Source organism: Centrocercus urophasianus, unplaced genomic scaffold (assembly GCF_019232065.1).
Source record: "Centrocercus urophasianus isolate 14NV4802_14NV808 unplaced genomic scaffold, USGS_Curo_1.0 seq_12, whole genome shotgun sequence".
Classification (NCBI taxonomy): Eukaryota; Metazoa; Chordata; class Aves; order Galliformes; family Phasianidae; genus Centrocercus; species Centrocercus urophasianus.
The window spans coordinates 1,842,872-1,856,624 of NW_024884364.1; the positions used below are offsets into that span (position 1 = coordinate 1,842,872).

At 49.0% G+C, this 13,753-nt stretch overlaps 2 protein-coding genes across 2 annotated transcripts; one reads left to right on the forward strand and one right to left on the reverse strand.

The window, feature by feature from the left end:
• Positions 1-10: 10 nt before the first annotated feature.
• GNB3 (G protein subunit beta 3) lies at positions 11-10,746 on the forward strand. The gene is made up of 11 exons (XM_042810392.1): positions 11-1,249; positions 1,373-1,718; positions 6,542-6,642; positions 7,182-7,220; positions 7,386-7,492; positions 7,604-7,667; positions 7,792-7,954; positions 8,053-8,119; positions 8,573-8,774; positions 9,542-9,758; positions 10,556-10,746. The coding sequence occupies exons 3-11, from the start codon at positions 6,586-6,588 to the stop codon at positions 10,660-10,662; spliced, it is 1,023 nt and encodes a 340-aa protein (XP_042666326.1). The 5' UTR covers positions 11-1,249; positions 1,373-1,718; positions 6,542-6,585; the 3' UTR covers positions 10,663-10,746.
• A 988-nt stretch (positions 10,747-11,734) lies between these two features.
• Positions 11,735-13,750, reverse strand: CDCA3 (cell division cycle associated 3). The gene is made up of 5 exons (XM_042810393.1): positions 13,629-13,750; positions 13,437-13,557; positions 13,163-13,369; positions 12,474-12,595; positions 11,735-12,102 (listed from the first exon to the last, which is right to left on the reverse strand). Exons 1-5 carry the CDS (start codon positions 13,746-13,748, stop codon positions 11,965-11,967), a joined length of 708 nt encoding a protein of 235 aa, XP_042666327.1. The 5' UTR covers positions 13,749-13,750; the 3' UTR covers positions 11,735-11,964.
• Positions 13,751-13,753: the final 3 nt, after the last annotated feature.

Below are 13,753 nucleotides of genomic sequence, written 5' to 3' on the forward strand. Positions count from 1 at the left end.
ATGGAAGGAGATTGAGCCCTTAATGAAAGAAAACAAAGTATTTGTCCAGATGCCATCTACTTGTAATAGGGGAAGAAAGCTCTGCTATGGCTTACCCCTGGAAAACATGGGAGCTCTTTTAAAGAAAAAGCACTGTACACTCACATTTCCCTGAAGTGAGGTGTTTTGTTTTGTTTTAATTCATGCACCAAATTGTCTGTGAAGGCAAATATTTTGTTTATAATTTTCCATGCTGATATAGAGACAATCTGCTGTCATTGCCCAGGGGATTAGTGTCCAGAGATGGGATTATATTGTAGCCAAGCAGGAACTGAATGAGGTGGATATGGAGCGTGAAAAAGAGCAGTGAGCATTTTCTTGGGAAGCGTGAAACTTCAAGGCCTATGAAACAGGCCTTGGTGTGAGCTGCACAGAGACCACAAATGTGGTATGGAAGGAAATAAGTCTGAACAGTTGGGGCCAGTTTGGTAGGAGGTGCATGAGCGTTCCCCTCCCTGCTGTTTGGCTCAAGGCCTCTTGCCTAGTGGAACGTTGTGTTAGCCTCAGTCCTACAGTGCTGAAGAAGCTGGACTGAAGCAGGGAAGACCTTCCCCCTTCTGAATCCTGCCACTTCCTCAATATGCAAACCTGGGAATCATGCATCAACAACCCTTTTTGTTTCCTGATCTTCCCAGGATCATGGGAAAAAGAAAATTTGATGTGTGCATTTCAAATTCGCTACCCTTAAAAGGAGATCCACAAGGTCCTTGCGTCCACAGGTTCTTCTCAGTGATTTACATGGGATCGCTGGATGTCTCCTGCTTGATGAGACCCTTTTTGGTGGGGTGTGGGGCCAGTGTCCACAGCTCTGGCTTGCTCTACCCAAAGGTGGCTTGGGTGATTAGACTGATGGCTTCCTGACGTCAGATGAGATCCGTTAAAAGGTATTTATCTCAGGCTTGGGCCAAAGCTGTGGGAGAGATTAAAAAAGATTGAGGCCAAGATAATCCCCTCGCAGCATCCCACTAAAGTGGCTGCCAAAAGGCACACCACCAAATCTTTTACTGCTCCTGGCCTCTGCGCCCAGTTCTGTTTTCCCCACGCAGAGCTGGAGTTTGCTGCCCAGAGAGGCTGGGACCCCTACCCTACACCACTGTGGGTCTTGCCTTGGCAGGACTGCTGTGAGTGACACAATTTCCTCTTCCTGGCGTGCACAGGGCACAAGTGGCACTCTGTATCTGCAAAAATGGGAAATTTCTGTGGACGTGAGGTACATGAGCCCTGCCCCAGTGGTTTATAATCCTAGCCTGTTCTGGCTAATCTTCACTTTATTAGTTCGTGGCTCACATAAACATGGATTCAAATGTGCCCACAATGTTTGCTTTCCCTTCAGGAGGAGTGTGCTACTCTCTCTTTTCACCCCTCCCCATCCACCTGCTTTGCATTACGTCCCAATCCGATTTCCCCAAGTCTCTGGTGTCTGATTTAATTTGCCTGACGCTGCTCCTGGAATCAGCCCTCCCCCGACCCCTCCCGTCCACAGCCTTCCAGCTCCCCATGGGGAGATCAGTCCTGGGAGAGGTTGAGGAGCTGAGAAGGAGCGAGGGTGGACGACAGGACCGATTGGGCACCACGAGGGGACGAGGACCTTCTGGCTGGAGGGAAGCCATCCTCAGCTGGGAGGCAGGCTGTGAGACTCCCAGCTAGGGAAAACGACGCAGCCTACGCTACAGATCCTGGTAAGGATGCTGCTTTGTTGCTCCCCATGTCACTGCGGTGAAGCTGACACTTGGGACGCTGGGTTTCTTGGTCTGATGCTGTGGCGTGCACTGGGATCTTTGCACAGGTGCTGATCCTGTGTGCAGGTATCTGAGGAAGAGGGAGGGAAGAGACGGTGGAGAAGTTGGCGATGGTGCTGAGGTGCCTTTACAGTGATGAGGGGCTCTGGACAGGGATGAGGTCACTTGTTCTCACCATGAGAGCTAAATCCCAGTGGCTTCCAGACTGGTGCAGGAGGGCAGTGCCTCCCCTGAGGGAGCTGGTGCCCACCACCCTGTGCAACTCTATGCTACCGGTGTGTTCCTGCACACTTCTTTGCAATCAGTTTTTTTTTTGATGGAGAGCAGCCCACAGAAAGAGAGGAACAGAGCAGGGCAATTTTACCCTGGCTTTTGATCTCCATCAAAGGAGAGGGGGATCATCTCTGTATCCGGCTCTGCAAGGAGCCCAGGGTCACCAGGGCGAGCATGCAAGGCCAGCCAGGGGATTATGCGGAGACCCAGGGATGCTACCTATTAATATTCAACCTTCCTTCCAGCATCTTTCCCCTTTCAATTTGCAGCCCTCATTCAGCATCCCACAGAGAGACCACTCCCTGCCCAGTGCAGGGCAGTTCACCCTGAGGTGAGAAGATTTGAGGGTCCAATTCCCTTTTCTCCCACCTGTTGCTCACCCCATTCCCACAAGCACATGGTGCAGGTGGCTCAGCAGGACTGTGCCTGGGAGTGTAGGATGGAGTGCTGCCCTGACATGGTGCAAAGTACATGGCTACTGCCCTGACAAGTCACGGTTTGGCAGCAAAAGGCAGGGAAGGTGCCCAGGGGCTCAGAATGAGTCTGGCAGTCCACCAACAGAAGTAATGCAGCAGGGGGCTCCAGCCAGCTCACCAGAAAAGGCAGAAGGGAAAAGCGCAGTGAAAGAGAGCAGAGAGAGGAAAGCTGCTTTCCAAGTCAAAGAACTGTCAACTGGATGAGTGTGACCAACGCAGAGAGCAGAAGAGGGGCTGAGGTGGTCTGACTGAGCACAGGCTGTTTGCATTGCAGTGCTCTCCAGGTGTGTGTGGCTCACTAGAGGCACGGCGCTATGGAGCAGTGCTGGTGTCATGGGTCCTCTCCTGCTCTGTTGTAGCACAACAGTGACAGTGGTAAAAATGATTTCTCAGAGGAGCATAACAGTTTGGTTTCCTCTACTGCTTAGCATTGATCTGAAAGAGCCATTACTTCCAGAAAGCACTGGGATTGCATCATTTGGAAACCTTTCCATTTAACACCAATCTTGTCAGCTTCCGTGAGCTTATCTGCAGATGTGTAAGAAATGTGCATCCCTAAGGTCCTGCTCAGGGCAGTACTGTGCCTTGGCCAGGCTCCAAGCTCCATTCCATGTTCTCTTCATCTTCACAGATTCAGTTCCCCCATTTCCTGCCCTAAATTTACATGACAAGCTGTTCTTCTGCACACCTGCCATGGTCCTCTGAGGATACAGCAGTGCTGCAGTGGGGACTTCATCACTTGCTCGGAACAAATTTCAGTGGAATGTGATGGGTGGAGGTGCAAGGTGAAACTAGGGCTATTATTACTGCTCATCTGTGGCTCCTTGTCCTGAGGCTGAGAACAATTCCCAACATCATTTAGATTGTTCCCTCAGAGGGATTTAAAGATTCAGGTGGAGATCTGAACCTGACCTGCACCTTCTCTATACTTAGCCCTTTTTATCCATCCTTGAGATCATGCCCCTGCCCTTTGATCTTCCTGTCGACTCTGAAAGCCCTGCATCTTGTCATGGATGTTGGCAGAGGGCAAAGAAGACTCCTAGGAAATGGCTCTCTAGTGCCGTGTTTGAGAAAAATATACATCCAGGAAAGGAAGAGACCAAGTTAAAAGCAAAAATGAAAAACAACAAACAGAAGAGATACAGAAGAATCTGTGGGCCCAAGGAATGCTGGGGGACATGCATGCAGCCAGTTTCATTTGGGCAAGGATTGCAGGAATGGAGGGAACAGAGAAAAAATGTCTGTCTTTACTGTGCATGTCTAAGCAGACAAAAACAGAAATCCACAAGGATGGCTAAGGGAAGGCAAATGGATGGTGATTTCAGACAGGCAAAGGTCTGTGAAAAGGTGGGCTGCAAAACAGAGAGACAGTGCTGTTCCAGCCAGGAAAAGCTTGAGGATGAGTTCTCTCTGGTGACAACAACGTGGTCCAAGGGGATGGCATGGAGCTGCACTGGGAGCAGAGGGCAGTGGGGCCCTGGAACAAACTGCTCAGGGCAATGGCCCCAAGCTGTCAGAGTTCAAGGAGTGTTTGAACACCACTCTCAGACATAGGGTTTGAGGTTTGGGTGGTGCTGTGTGGAGCCAGAATTTGGGCTCAGTGATCCTTGTGGATCCCCCTTCAAACTTGGGATTTTCTATGGTTCTGTGATTCTGTGGAAGAGATTACCACAGAAGACAAGCCTTCATGCTTTGTGGACCAAACAGAGGAGGACGGAAGGAGAGAGTGAACTGGGAAGCAGAAACAGACATCTGGTGCTAAGGGCTGTGGAGACATGATGGAGGGGAGGTAGGATTGGTCCTGGGGAAAACTATGAGAAGGCAAATTCTGGACCAGAATGAAGGAGCTGGTCTGCTTGGGGATGCTGAAGGTTCAGGTTTACCACTTAGTGTGCTAGGAGACAGTGACCAAAGCTGCACACAGCATCCAGAGCTTGTCCGTACAGCAAAGCTGAGGGACAAACATCACAAGGTGAGGAGCCTGCTGCTGGAAGTTGCAAGGCCTCCTCAGCATCTGCCCAGTCAGCCAGTGAGCTGAGGGATGGAGTGAGTTGTTCAATTCTTTTCCAAAGAGAAGTGCCTTCAGGTGGGTTTTCAGGACATTATTCTTTGTTCCACCTTTGGCTCCCTTTGTTCCACCTCTGGGAGCAATCTCGTCACCACTGCTCTGTCAAGAGAAAGAAAAAACAGTGGCAAGGGGCTAGCTCAGGTGCTGATCTCCCCCCCATCATTCTATACAGCTGAGTCTGACAGCCCTAAGCCACCACTAGGATGCATTCCTCAGGCTCTGACATGGTGTCCCTGGGCCTGCACCCTGCGCCCTAACCATGCGTGGTACATGCAGAAGGCAAGGGGCAGCCATGCTGTAACACTGTTCAGGCTTGCAGGCAGCTGGTACGAGACTTCCTCTGCAAAGAGTAGTCTGAAAAATCCTCTCCTTAGGATAAATACCTGCCTCCTGGGAGCTGAGGGAAACCTGCATCTCGCTCAGCAAACTCTGACCAAGCAGAATTTAATCCTGCTTGAAGCAGCAAAAGACAGAGCTGCTTAGGGGAAGGGATTCTGAAGAGAAAATCAAAGAGTTCATGAGGAGCAACTGTATAAAGATGGTAAGCAAAATTGGGATTCAGGAGCTGTCAATGCCTGGGGAGTGCCCACAGCCAGAGAGCAGCCTGGCATGGAGAAAGCAAGGCCTTTGGGCAACAGGCCAGAGCAGGATGGAATGCTATGGCTCACAGAGGGTAGCAGTAGTTCTGCAGGTCCTTGGAGTCTTACAGGTCTTGGACAAAGTGCTAGCTTTAAGGATGAACACCTAAAACATTTTTGGACACACATTCCTACCAAGGAGAAAGACTGAAATAATAAAGACCATATTTGTCTTCAAGAGTGAAGATGTCAGAATCACTGGTGGAGTTTTAAGTACACCAAATGGAAAAGAGAGAACAAAACTGAGATGTTGTTCGATCTTATAGTGTAGCTGTAACTTGAACATGAATTGCAGTTCTGGTTCATTGCCCTCTCTATGCAAGCGTGTCATCTGTGCTCTGTAAACAACTGAAAAGTGCTTAGAGAACAACAGAGGTGATGGGATGCAACAGTTTACACGTAAGGAATGACGAATCGTGCTCTGCGTTCTGCAAAAGGGATGGATTAAGATGAATATGACAAAGATATTTTGTCGTATTCATAGATATGAATATGACAATAGAATGATAGAATAGATATGATAGATATATGATAGAATAGATATTTATCTATTCACCTCAGCATCACTCAGATACAATTCTGAGTGATGCTGAGGTGAATAGAGACCATTTATTTGCAGATTCTTTCGACTCAAAAGAACCTCCAAGTGGAACTAGTGCCTTTTGGGTGTATCAGAACCAGGAACTTCTTCATAAAGCATGCTACTGAGTTGTGGAATTCCTCACCACTGTGCGCTGAAGATACTAAACTGTGACTGTGGTACAAAAAGTGACAGGACAACTGTGTAGAAAACCTGTGAAAGCCTTGCATATCGTAAATGCTGCCACTAGCTTTGGAAGCTAGTGAAAAACCGGGCTAGGAAAATAGGAGAAATACTACTATCTGCTTATGCTAATCTCAGATTCCTCCCGAGGTGTCCACATTATTATTATTATTATTATTATTATTATTATTATTAATTAGTTTTATTTTATTTAAACTAGAAGGGAACTTCGTTAGAGCAATCCCTCAGTTTCCTTGATGGAGGACTGGTGAGCACTGCCTGTTGATGCAAGTGCAGCAGAACTTCAGCAAGAAGTTCTTCAGCTTCTCAGTGTTCATGTAAGCAGGACACAAGACCAAAAGGATGTTTGATGAGGTCTAGCATGACCTTCCCAAACGCTAAGGGCATTGACTGGGTACAGTGAGACATTTCAGTCGTTCAACCAAAAATCAGCCTTTATCAGAGACACCTGCATTTCCGTAACTGAGCAGTCTTATTGTAGGCCTTTCTACCTCACATCTCTCTCCCTTAATTTGTCTTCCCAGATTCAAGGTTGCCCACGTGGAAAAGCCACCTCTAGCTCAGAAAGATGGGAGAAATGGAACAGATGAAGCAGGAGGCTGAGCAGCTGAAGAAGCAGATTGCGGTAACGCTGGCAATAGTCATGAAACTGCTGGCAGAGTGTCTATCCCTTGTGTCTAAGTCTCCAACTTGGAGCTGAGCTTTCTCCAAGTACATCCTTGGAGCCTTCTGCAACACCACACAGCCCTCTATGTACTAATGGAGATCTTCCTAGTATGGAGGGAGGGATTGGAAGGAAAAGTAGACAACAAGGGGGAGAATGGAATGGACACTGACATCATGACTGCAGATGAGCAAAGACTAATTCATCTCCAGACCTCTGTCTGTGGGGGCAGCTGATGTTCTGTCAGGCTGGAGGATTCATGGAAAAGGTGTTGCATGGGGAACTGGGCAGCCTTAGACTCACCTCTCTACTGCTTGTTTGACTGGTGCTGAGCAGCCCTTATCACAAAGCAGGAACTCCCTGTGCTAGGTATAATACAAACTAAGCAAAACTTCTATCCATTTTAAATGAGACTGTAGGGAAGGCCTCTGAATTTTACTTGCTGTTGCCTCCATCACACACCTTTTTTTCTGTCTCAACCACTCTTGTCTCTCCTCCAGGATGCCCGGAAAGCTTGTGCAGACACAACACTTGCTCAGGTAAGAGCCAGGACACATTGGGCAGGCTAACATGCATGAGGTCAGCTAGCATCACTTCCAAGGGGACTCTCCAGGTTGGAAGCAATTAGGAAGCAGGGATAGGGAGGCAGTACAGCTCATGTTGGTCCCAGATTAATTCTTTCCCTCCCCCTGCTCTTTCCTCAGATTGTGTCTGGAATGGAGGTTGTCGGCCGCATTCAGATGCGGACCCGAAGGACTCTGCGTGGGCACTTGGCCAAGATCTACGCCATGCACTGGTCAACAGACTCCAAGTGAGAAAGATGCTGCTGATCTGCTGGGTGCCTGGCAGCACGTAGATATAGAGAGCAAGAAGGCTCTGGCAAAGAAAGACCTACTAACACAATCTTATTCCTTTCTTGCAGACTACTGGTCAGTGCCTCACAAGATGGGAAACTGATTGTGTGGGACACATACACAACTAACAAGGTAACAGTTATGTGGTTGCAGAAAACTGGGATGGGATGCGGGATTGGAACCCTTCAGATGCCCTCAACCTGCTCTCCCATCTCCTCTGCTGCCAGAGGCCAGACATGGTTTCTTGTCCTCCCAGGTTCACGCCATCCCTTTGCGTTCCTCCTGGGTCATGACCTGTGCCTATGCACCCTCAGGTAATTTTGTGGCCTGCGGGGGCCTTGACAACATGTGCTCCATCTACAACCTCAAGACACGTGAAGGCAATGTCAAAGTGAGCAGGGAACTCTCAGCTCATACAGGTGGGTGTTCTGCCTGTCAGCGGCCTGGGTGCCTCTGCTTCCAAATCTCACTCTTGTAGCCCTGCTCTGTCTCATATTCGTTGGTTCCTGCTCCCCAGGTTACCTCTCCTGCTGCCGGTTTCTTGATGACAACAGTATTGTGACTAGCTCTGGAGATACCACATGGTAAGTGTTATCCTCTGTATCTTATTGACATGAGCAGCCACAGGCACTGAAAACTCACACTGGTCCCATCATATACTGCATTTTGGGAGAACTCTGCCTCATGGTGGTGTGTGATCTCAGGCGCAGACTCTATGCAGCCCCTCTGGCTCTTATGGCTAAGTGGTGCTCTTTCTGCAGCATCTTTCTTTCCACTTTATGTAAGGATGCTTTACCTGAAGGCCACAAAGAGCAACTCAAGAAGCCAGACTCATTGCTCTGCAGCTGCTGTTTTTCCCTGTGCAGGTTGGGTCAAGATACAGGTCTATCAGTGAAACGGGTCTATACTCCCACTCATCTCATGTGGTAGCCAGGCCCATGACTTCCTTCCTTTTCCTTGCAAGCAGAACAACTCTTTAAGCCAGCTAACAGCACTGTATGGCCTTGTCTGGCTCTGACAAGTTCTCTCTTCCCCAGTGCACTCTGGGACATTGAGACAGGGCAGCAGAAGACCGTTTTCCTGGGTCACACTGGAGACTGTATGAGCTTGGCAGTTTCCCCAGACTTCAAACTGTTCATCTCTGGAGCCTGTGATGCCACTGCCAAACTGTGGGACGTGCGGGAGGGTACCTGCCGCCAGACATTCTCAGGGCATGAGTCTGACATCAATGCCATCTGCGTACGTATGCCATCTGTGTGGTAGAGGGGAAAAAAGAAAAAAGAGGATGGGCCAGCAATGAAATAGAGTCTCAGGTCAAGGTTGAGAGAGGCTGTCAGTCACATGAGGAACAAGGGTCTTGGGATTCAGCCTGAAGCAAAGAGGGCTTGAGTTCAGGTTGGGGGCTGGTTCTTCCCAGGCACTGGGGCACCAAAGCACCTGCCATTCTTCAAACCTGGCTTGGACCCAGCTAGTACACTGTCATCTGTGGAGCTCAGCACGATAACACGTGTTTATGCTGCTTTGCTTGTACCAGCTGTTGGGAACCTCAGCTTCGGCATGGTCTAGGAGCCTTGACAGAAGACACAAGTGAGGTAGCTGGAATATCTAATTAAGCTGAAGGTCTCGTCTTCAGCTTGTACGGGTGCTAACTTGGGATCACAAGATCATCTGAAGAGGAAATCTTTATGTAAGGCAGCAGAGAGATCTGGGAAAGTATCCACCGTAGAGGCAAGGATTCAAACCAGAGCCCTAGAGGTGACAGAACAGTATACAGCGTCATCTCTTTCTGCTAATTAAATGGGTCTGCTGGCTTCCTGCAATGTACAGCTTCACTCACCTGACACGTGGCTATTCTTCTGCCACACCTGTGTAGCTTGATTTTTGCTCTGGGGGCTGGGGCAGGACACACCCAAGAAGCACTTATGAGAAGGTGGCTTCCTGATGGTTAGCAGAGAGGTGGAAACCCAAAAAAACAGCCTCATTAAAATCCGATGTGCCCTTCACAGTTCTTCCCTAACGGCGAAGCCATCTGCACTGGCTCAGATGATGCCACCTGCCGCCTCTTTGACCTCCGGGCAGACCAGGAGCTCATAGTGTACTCTCACGAAAGCATCATCTGCGGAATCACATCAGTCGCCTTCTCCCGCAGCGGGCGCCTCTTGCTTGCTGGATATGATGACTTTAATTGCAACATCTGGGACTCCCTGAAAGCAGAACGTGTGGGTGAGTGGCTCCTGGAAGTACCCCTTTCATTCTCTGCAGAGTCTTCTATCCCTACCAAAGAAAGGAAAAGCAATGTATCCCTAATTTTTCTGAAAGGGACACATCCTATACCAACCAAAACTCAGCAGTGCTTTCTTATGCTTAAATAATAAACTATCTTATGAAATGTTGGCTTTAATGTTAATCAGGTCAATGCTTTAAACAAGTTTTTCAGAAGGGAAAAGTGTCAATATTCCTCTTAGCTAAACTGCTCTCAAACATCAGTATTATTTCATACATTCTTACAGCGCTGCACAGTGGCCAGGCACCAAGCTGAGCATGGACCTGGGCTTCTGTCCAGCAGCTTTGGATGTTCTGATGCAAAGGATACAACTAGTTACTATCTTTCTTCCAGAAGTGGCTCCTAGTCCCCCAAAACTTATCAGAGCCCACATTTGATCTCCAAAAGCATTGCTCTTTTAGTTTTGTCAAGGACACCTTCCTTTCTTAGCCTTACAATGGCTTTATGTTGAAAACAGTTGACAACGATCTCTTGCATTGAGGATGCTTCTAGCTGGACCTTCTTAAGAACATTGCTCCTTGGCCAGATACCCTAGTTGTACACCATGCACAAGTGTTCTTCTGCACACTTGCTCTGATTAGCCAGGTACAGATTGCTAATCACGTTTTGCAGGAACAGAATGATGCATAAGAGACTGGGTACACAGACTGTGGGGAAAGCACTCAGCTCAGTTAAGCCTTTTGCCTTCCCTCAGCCCTATTTCTTCTACTGATTTCTCATCATCTTCTCCCATCAGGAATCCTTTCTGGCCACGACAACAGGGTGAGCTGCTTGGGCGTTACAGCAGATGGCATGGCTGTTGCCACTGGCTCCTGGGACAGCTTCCTCAAGATTTGGAACTAAGGACAGCAGAGGAGAGAGAAAGAACAGCGGAAGCATGGCCCACGGCAACCGCATCATCAGCCAAGCACAACAGAAACACCCACTTGTCACTCTCACTTCTCTCTACACACAGGTTGCTTACAGGGGTCTCCTAGAGTGAAAGGGGAAGGAGGGGGAGCACACACACTGGCTGTTCTCTCTAACTCTAAGTAAGCCTAAATTCTTGCAGGCTTGAAGACCTACAAAACACATCAGTTATATCTCTGGACTTTCCAGTACAACTCAAACACTGCATCTTCCTCCAAACACCACCACCCACATTTGGTATCCAGCCCTTGGAGGACCCCTCATTCAACACCTCTGTCCTAGACCTTTAACTATACCTAGCTTCTGTGGGGCTGTCATACTTCTGCAGGCAGCCTCAGAGATATACTAGGCTTGAGATTTATAATATGCAACCTTTACCAAGCAGGTAGTGTAACTTGGGCTCACTTTCTATTGGGAAAAACTTAAGACTTATCTATGGATAAATGGGGGAAAAAAAATAGCCCTCAGACCTTCCAGACTACCAGAGAATGTTTTGTTTATTCTTGTTTGCTTCTTGCTGTTTCTTCTCTTTTTGCCTCATTCCTATATTGTGCAGTGACCCTGTCTAACCAGTAGCCATCAGCCACCGCTTTCATGTCTGTTCTAGGTCTCCATAGTCCAGGCAAATAAAGAAAGCTGACATAAGCACCATAGACTGTTATTTCCAGAGCCGCTCTTCTCCCGTGAACACTCTCTTGATTCTCTCTCTAAAGAATGTATTCTTTTAAGTCCACAAGGAACGTGTTCCTCTGTTGTTTTGTTGAGAATAGCCCCATTTGTCCTGAAGTTCACTGCTCTGAGTTAGAATGGGGCACTGAAATTATAACCCTGCAAGCCTTGGAGATCTGTAACAATTTAAATCTCTCAGCTCAGGAGACAGCTGAGCATCAGAGCTAATGGAAAGCTGACATATTAGTCACTTAAACTTAGAATAAAAGAAGACACACATACTGGACAAGCAGAATGCTCCTACTGTCACCTCAGATACAGAGTATCAAACACCAGCTAAGTTTTAAGATTAATTTATTTACTATAAGAACTATACAGTCAGTACAGCCTACGGAGAACCAAAGCCTGTACGTATATGAATATACATAAGGTTAAGAGTATTATCTTCCCAACAGAAAAAGGTGAAGATAAATCATGAGTCTGGAGTCTTAGTTGATTTCAAGATTTCCCAGTCCTAGAGGACTCTCTGAAAAGAGAATTACAGGAAGATTTTTGGAAAAGAAATCTCTAGTTCTCCACAAAAGGACACTGTTGGTTTTCTTTGTTTAAATCACTCCAAGCACAGTTCCCAGCTTTGAGGTTCCTGCTCAGATCCACTGCCACATCCTTCTCCCCAGGGTTCTCCCCCAGTATGTGCTTCTTAACCTACAGAAGGAAAAAAATGATTGTAAAATACAAACTGAGTTATTCAACTCTCAGTAAAATACGTAAGCCATTTTCATTCCATATTTGATGGAATATCTGGCACTCTAATGTAACAGCACAGGATTTTCATAGAAAATAAAGAGAGGATGCACTGGAAGGGAGTAATATTGTGGGAGAGTTGGGAATGCAGATATGGAATAAGATTTGAGAGGGATCTAGGCATAAGATCATCCCATATAAGCATTCTCAGGATATCACCAGGCTCTACAGGTTTGGGAGACTATAGTTCCAGCCTGTGGCTATACAAAAAAATGGAGAGATTTGTTATTTCAGCCCCTTCCCTTCCCACAGTATGAAGCACTGAGATTTACCTGACGTTGGACAGGAGCACTGGGGGAATTATCGTCTTGTAGGATACTGAAGGGAGAACGGACAACCCCACCAGAGGTTGCCAAGATCTTGTTGCTGGCCTTGCGTCTTGCATGCTTGTTCACTGAGAAGCAAAGGAAACAAGTCGGTGCATCACAACAAGGCTAAATGGTCCTGGATTTTACGTGCTTCCTGACATATGATCTCATACATGTTATCCAGAAGGTAAAAGGATCAGAACGAGACAAAGGTGGAGGCTGGCAGGGACCTCTGCATCTATCTGACCATGCTCTGCTCCAGCAGGGATACTGAGGGCTGAGTACCAAGGACCACATTTGTGTGGGTATTAGAGATCTCCAGGGAGAGCCCAGAGCCTGTGGACAACCCACGCCAGGGCACCATCACCAGCATAGCACAGAAGCGCTGCCTGGTGTTCAGAGAGAACCATGTTCTCTCTCATGAACTCTCTGGTTCGTGCCCATTGCTTCTAGTCCTGACAGTGGGCAACACTGATAAGAGCCCAGCTCTGTCCTCTGTGCACCCTCCTCTGGGGTGTAACTCTTCAATCCTTGAGAGAACTCATTTAGAGAAGCAGTCCCCAGCCTGCCAGCTGGAAGAACCGTCGGAGACCGCTTGCTCCAGCACACACCCCCCACACACACAGCCCCTCAGCCACCCCCAAAGGGCTTACCAGAGGCCAGGCCGGGCCCGGCACAGCGGTGCGGCCGCAGGGTCGCCTCGCAGCCGGGCTCGGGGCCCCTGTCGGGCTGCAGCTCCGCGGCGCCCCGCAAGGCTGGCTCTTCACACGCGCGCGCTGCTGCGGGTGGCGGAGGCTCCGGGGGCGCGGTGTCGACGGCGAAGGCCTCTCCGAGCTGCCTGACCAGGCTCTCCACGCTGTCTGCGGGGAAGAGACAGCGCTCAGCCCACACCGGGAATAGGCCCCGGGGAGGCGGCCCGGCACTCACCGCTCTGCGTGTCCTTCATGGGCGTGCGGGATATGCCGGGCGTCGGAGAGCGTGGGTCGGCGTCCTGAGCGCCTGCCTGGGCAGGCCCGGGCTGGGGGCTGCCGGCGGGGGAGCTCACCACCTGCGGGAGGACAGCGGGCGCTGAGGGCCGCGGAGAGCCGTGAGGAGGAGGAAAGGAGGAAATGCTGTTACCTCAATGGGGGTGCGCAGGATGCCGGCACTCGGGGAGCGCGGATCGCTAACGTGAGCTAGGTGGCGGTTGCGGAGGGGACCGGGCACGGGAGTGGTAGGAGCACTGCCCGAGGCGCCCATAGCGG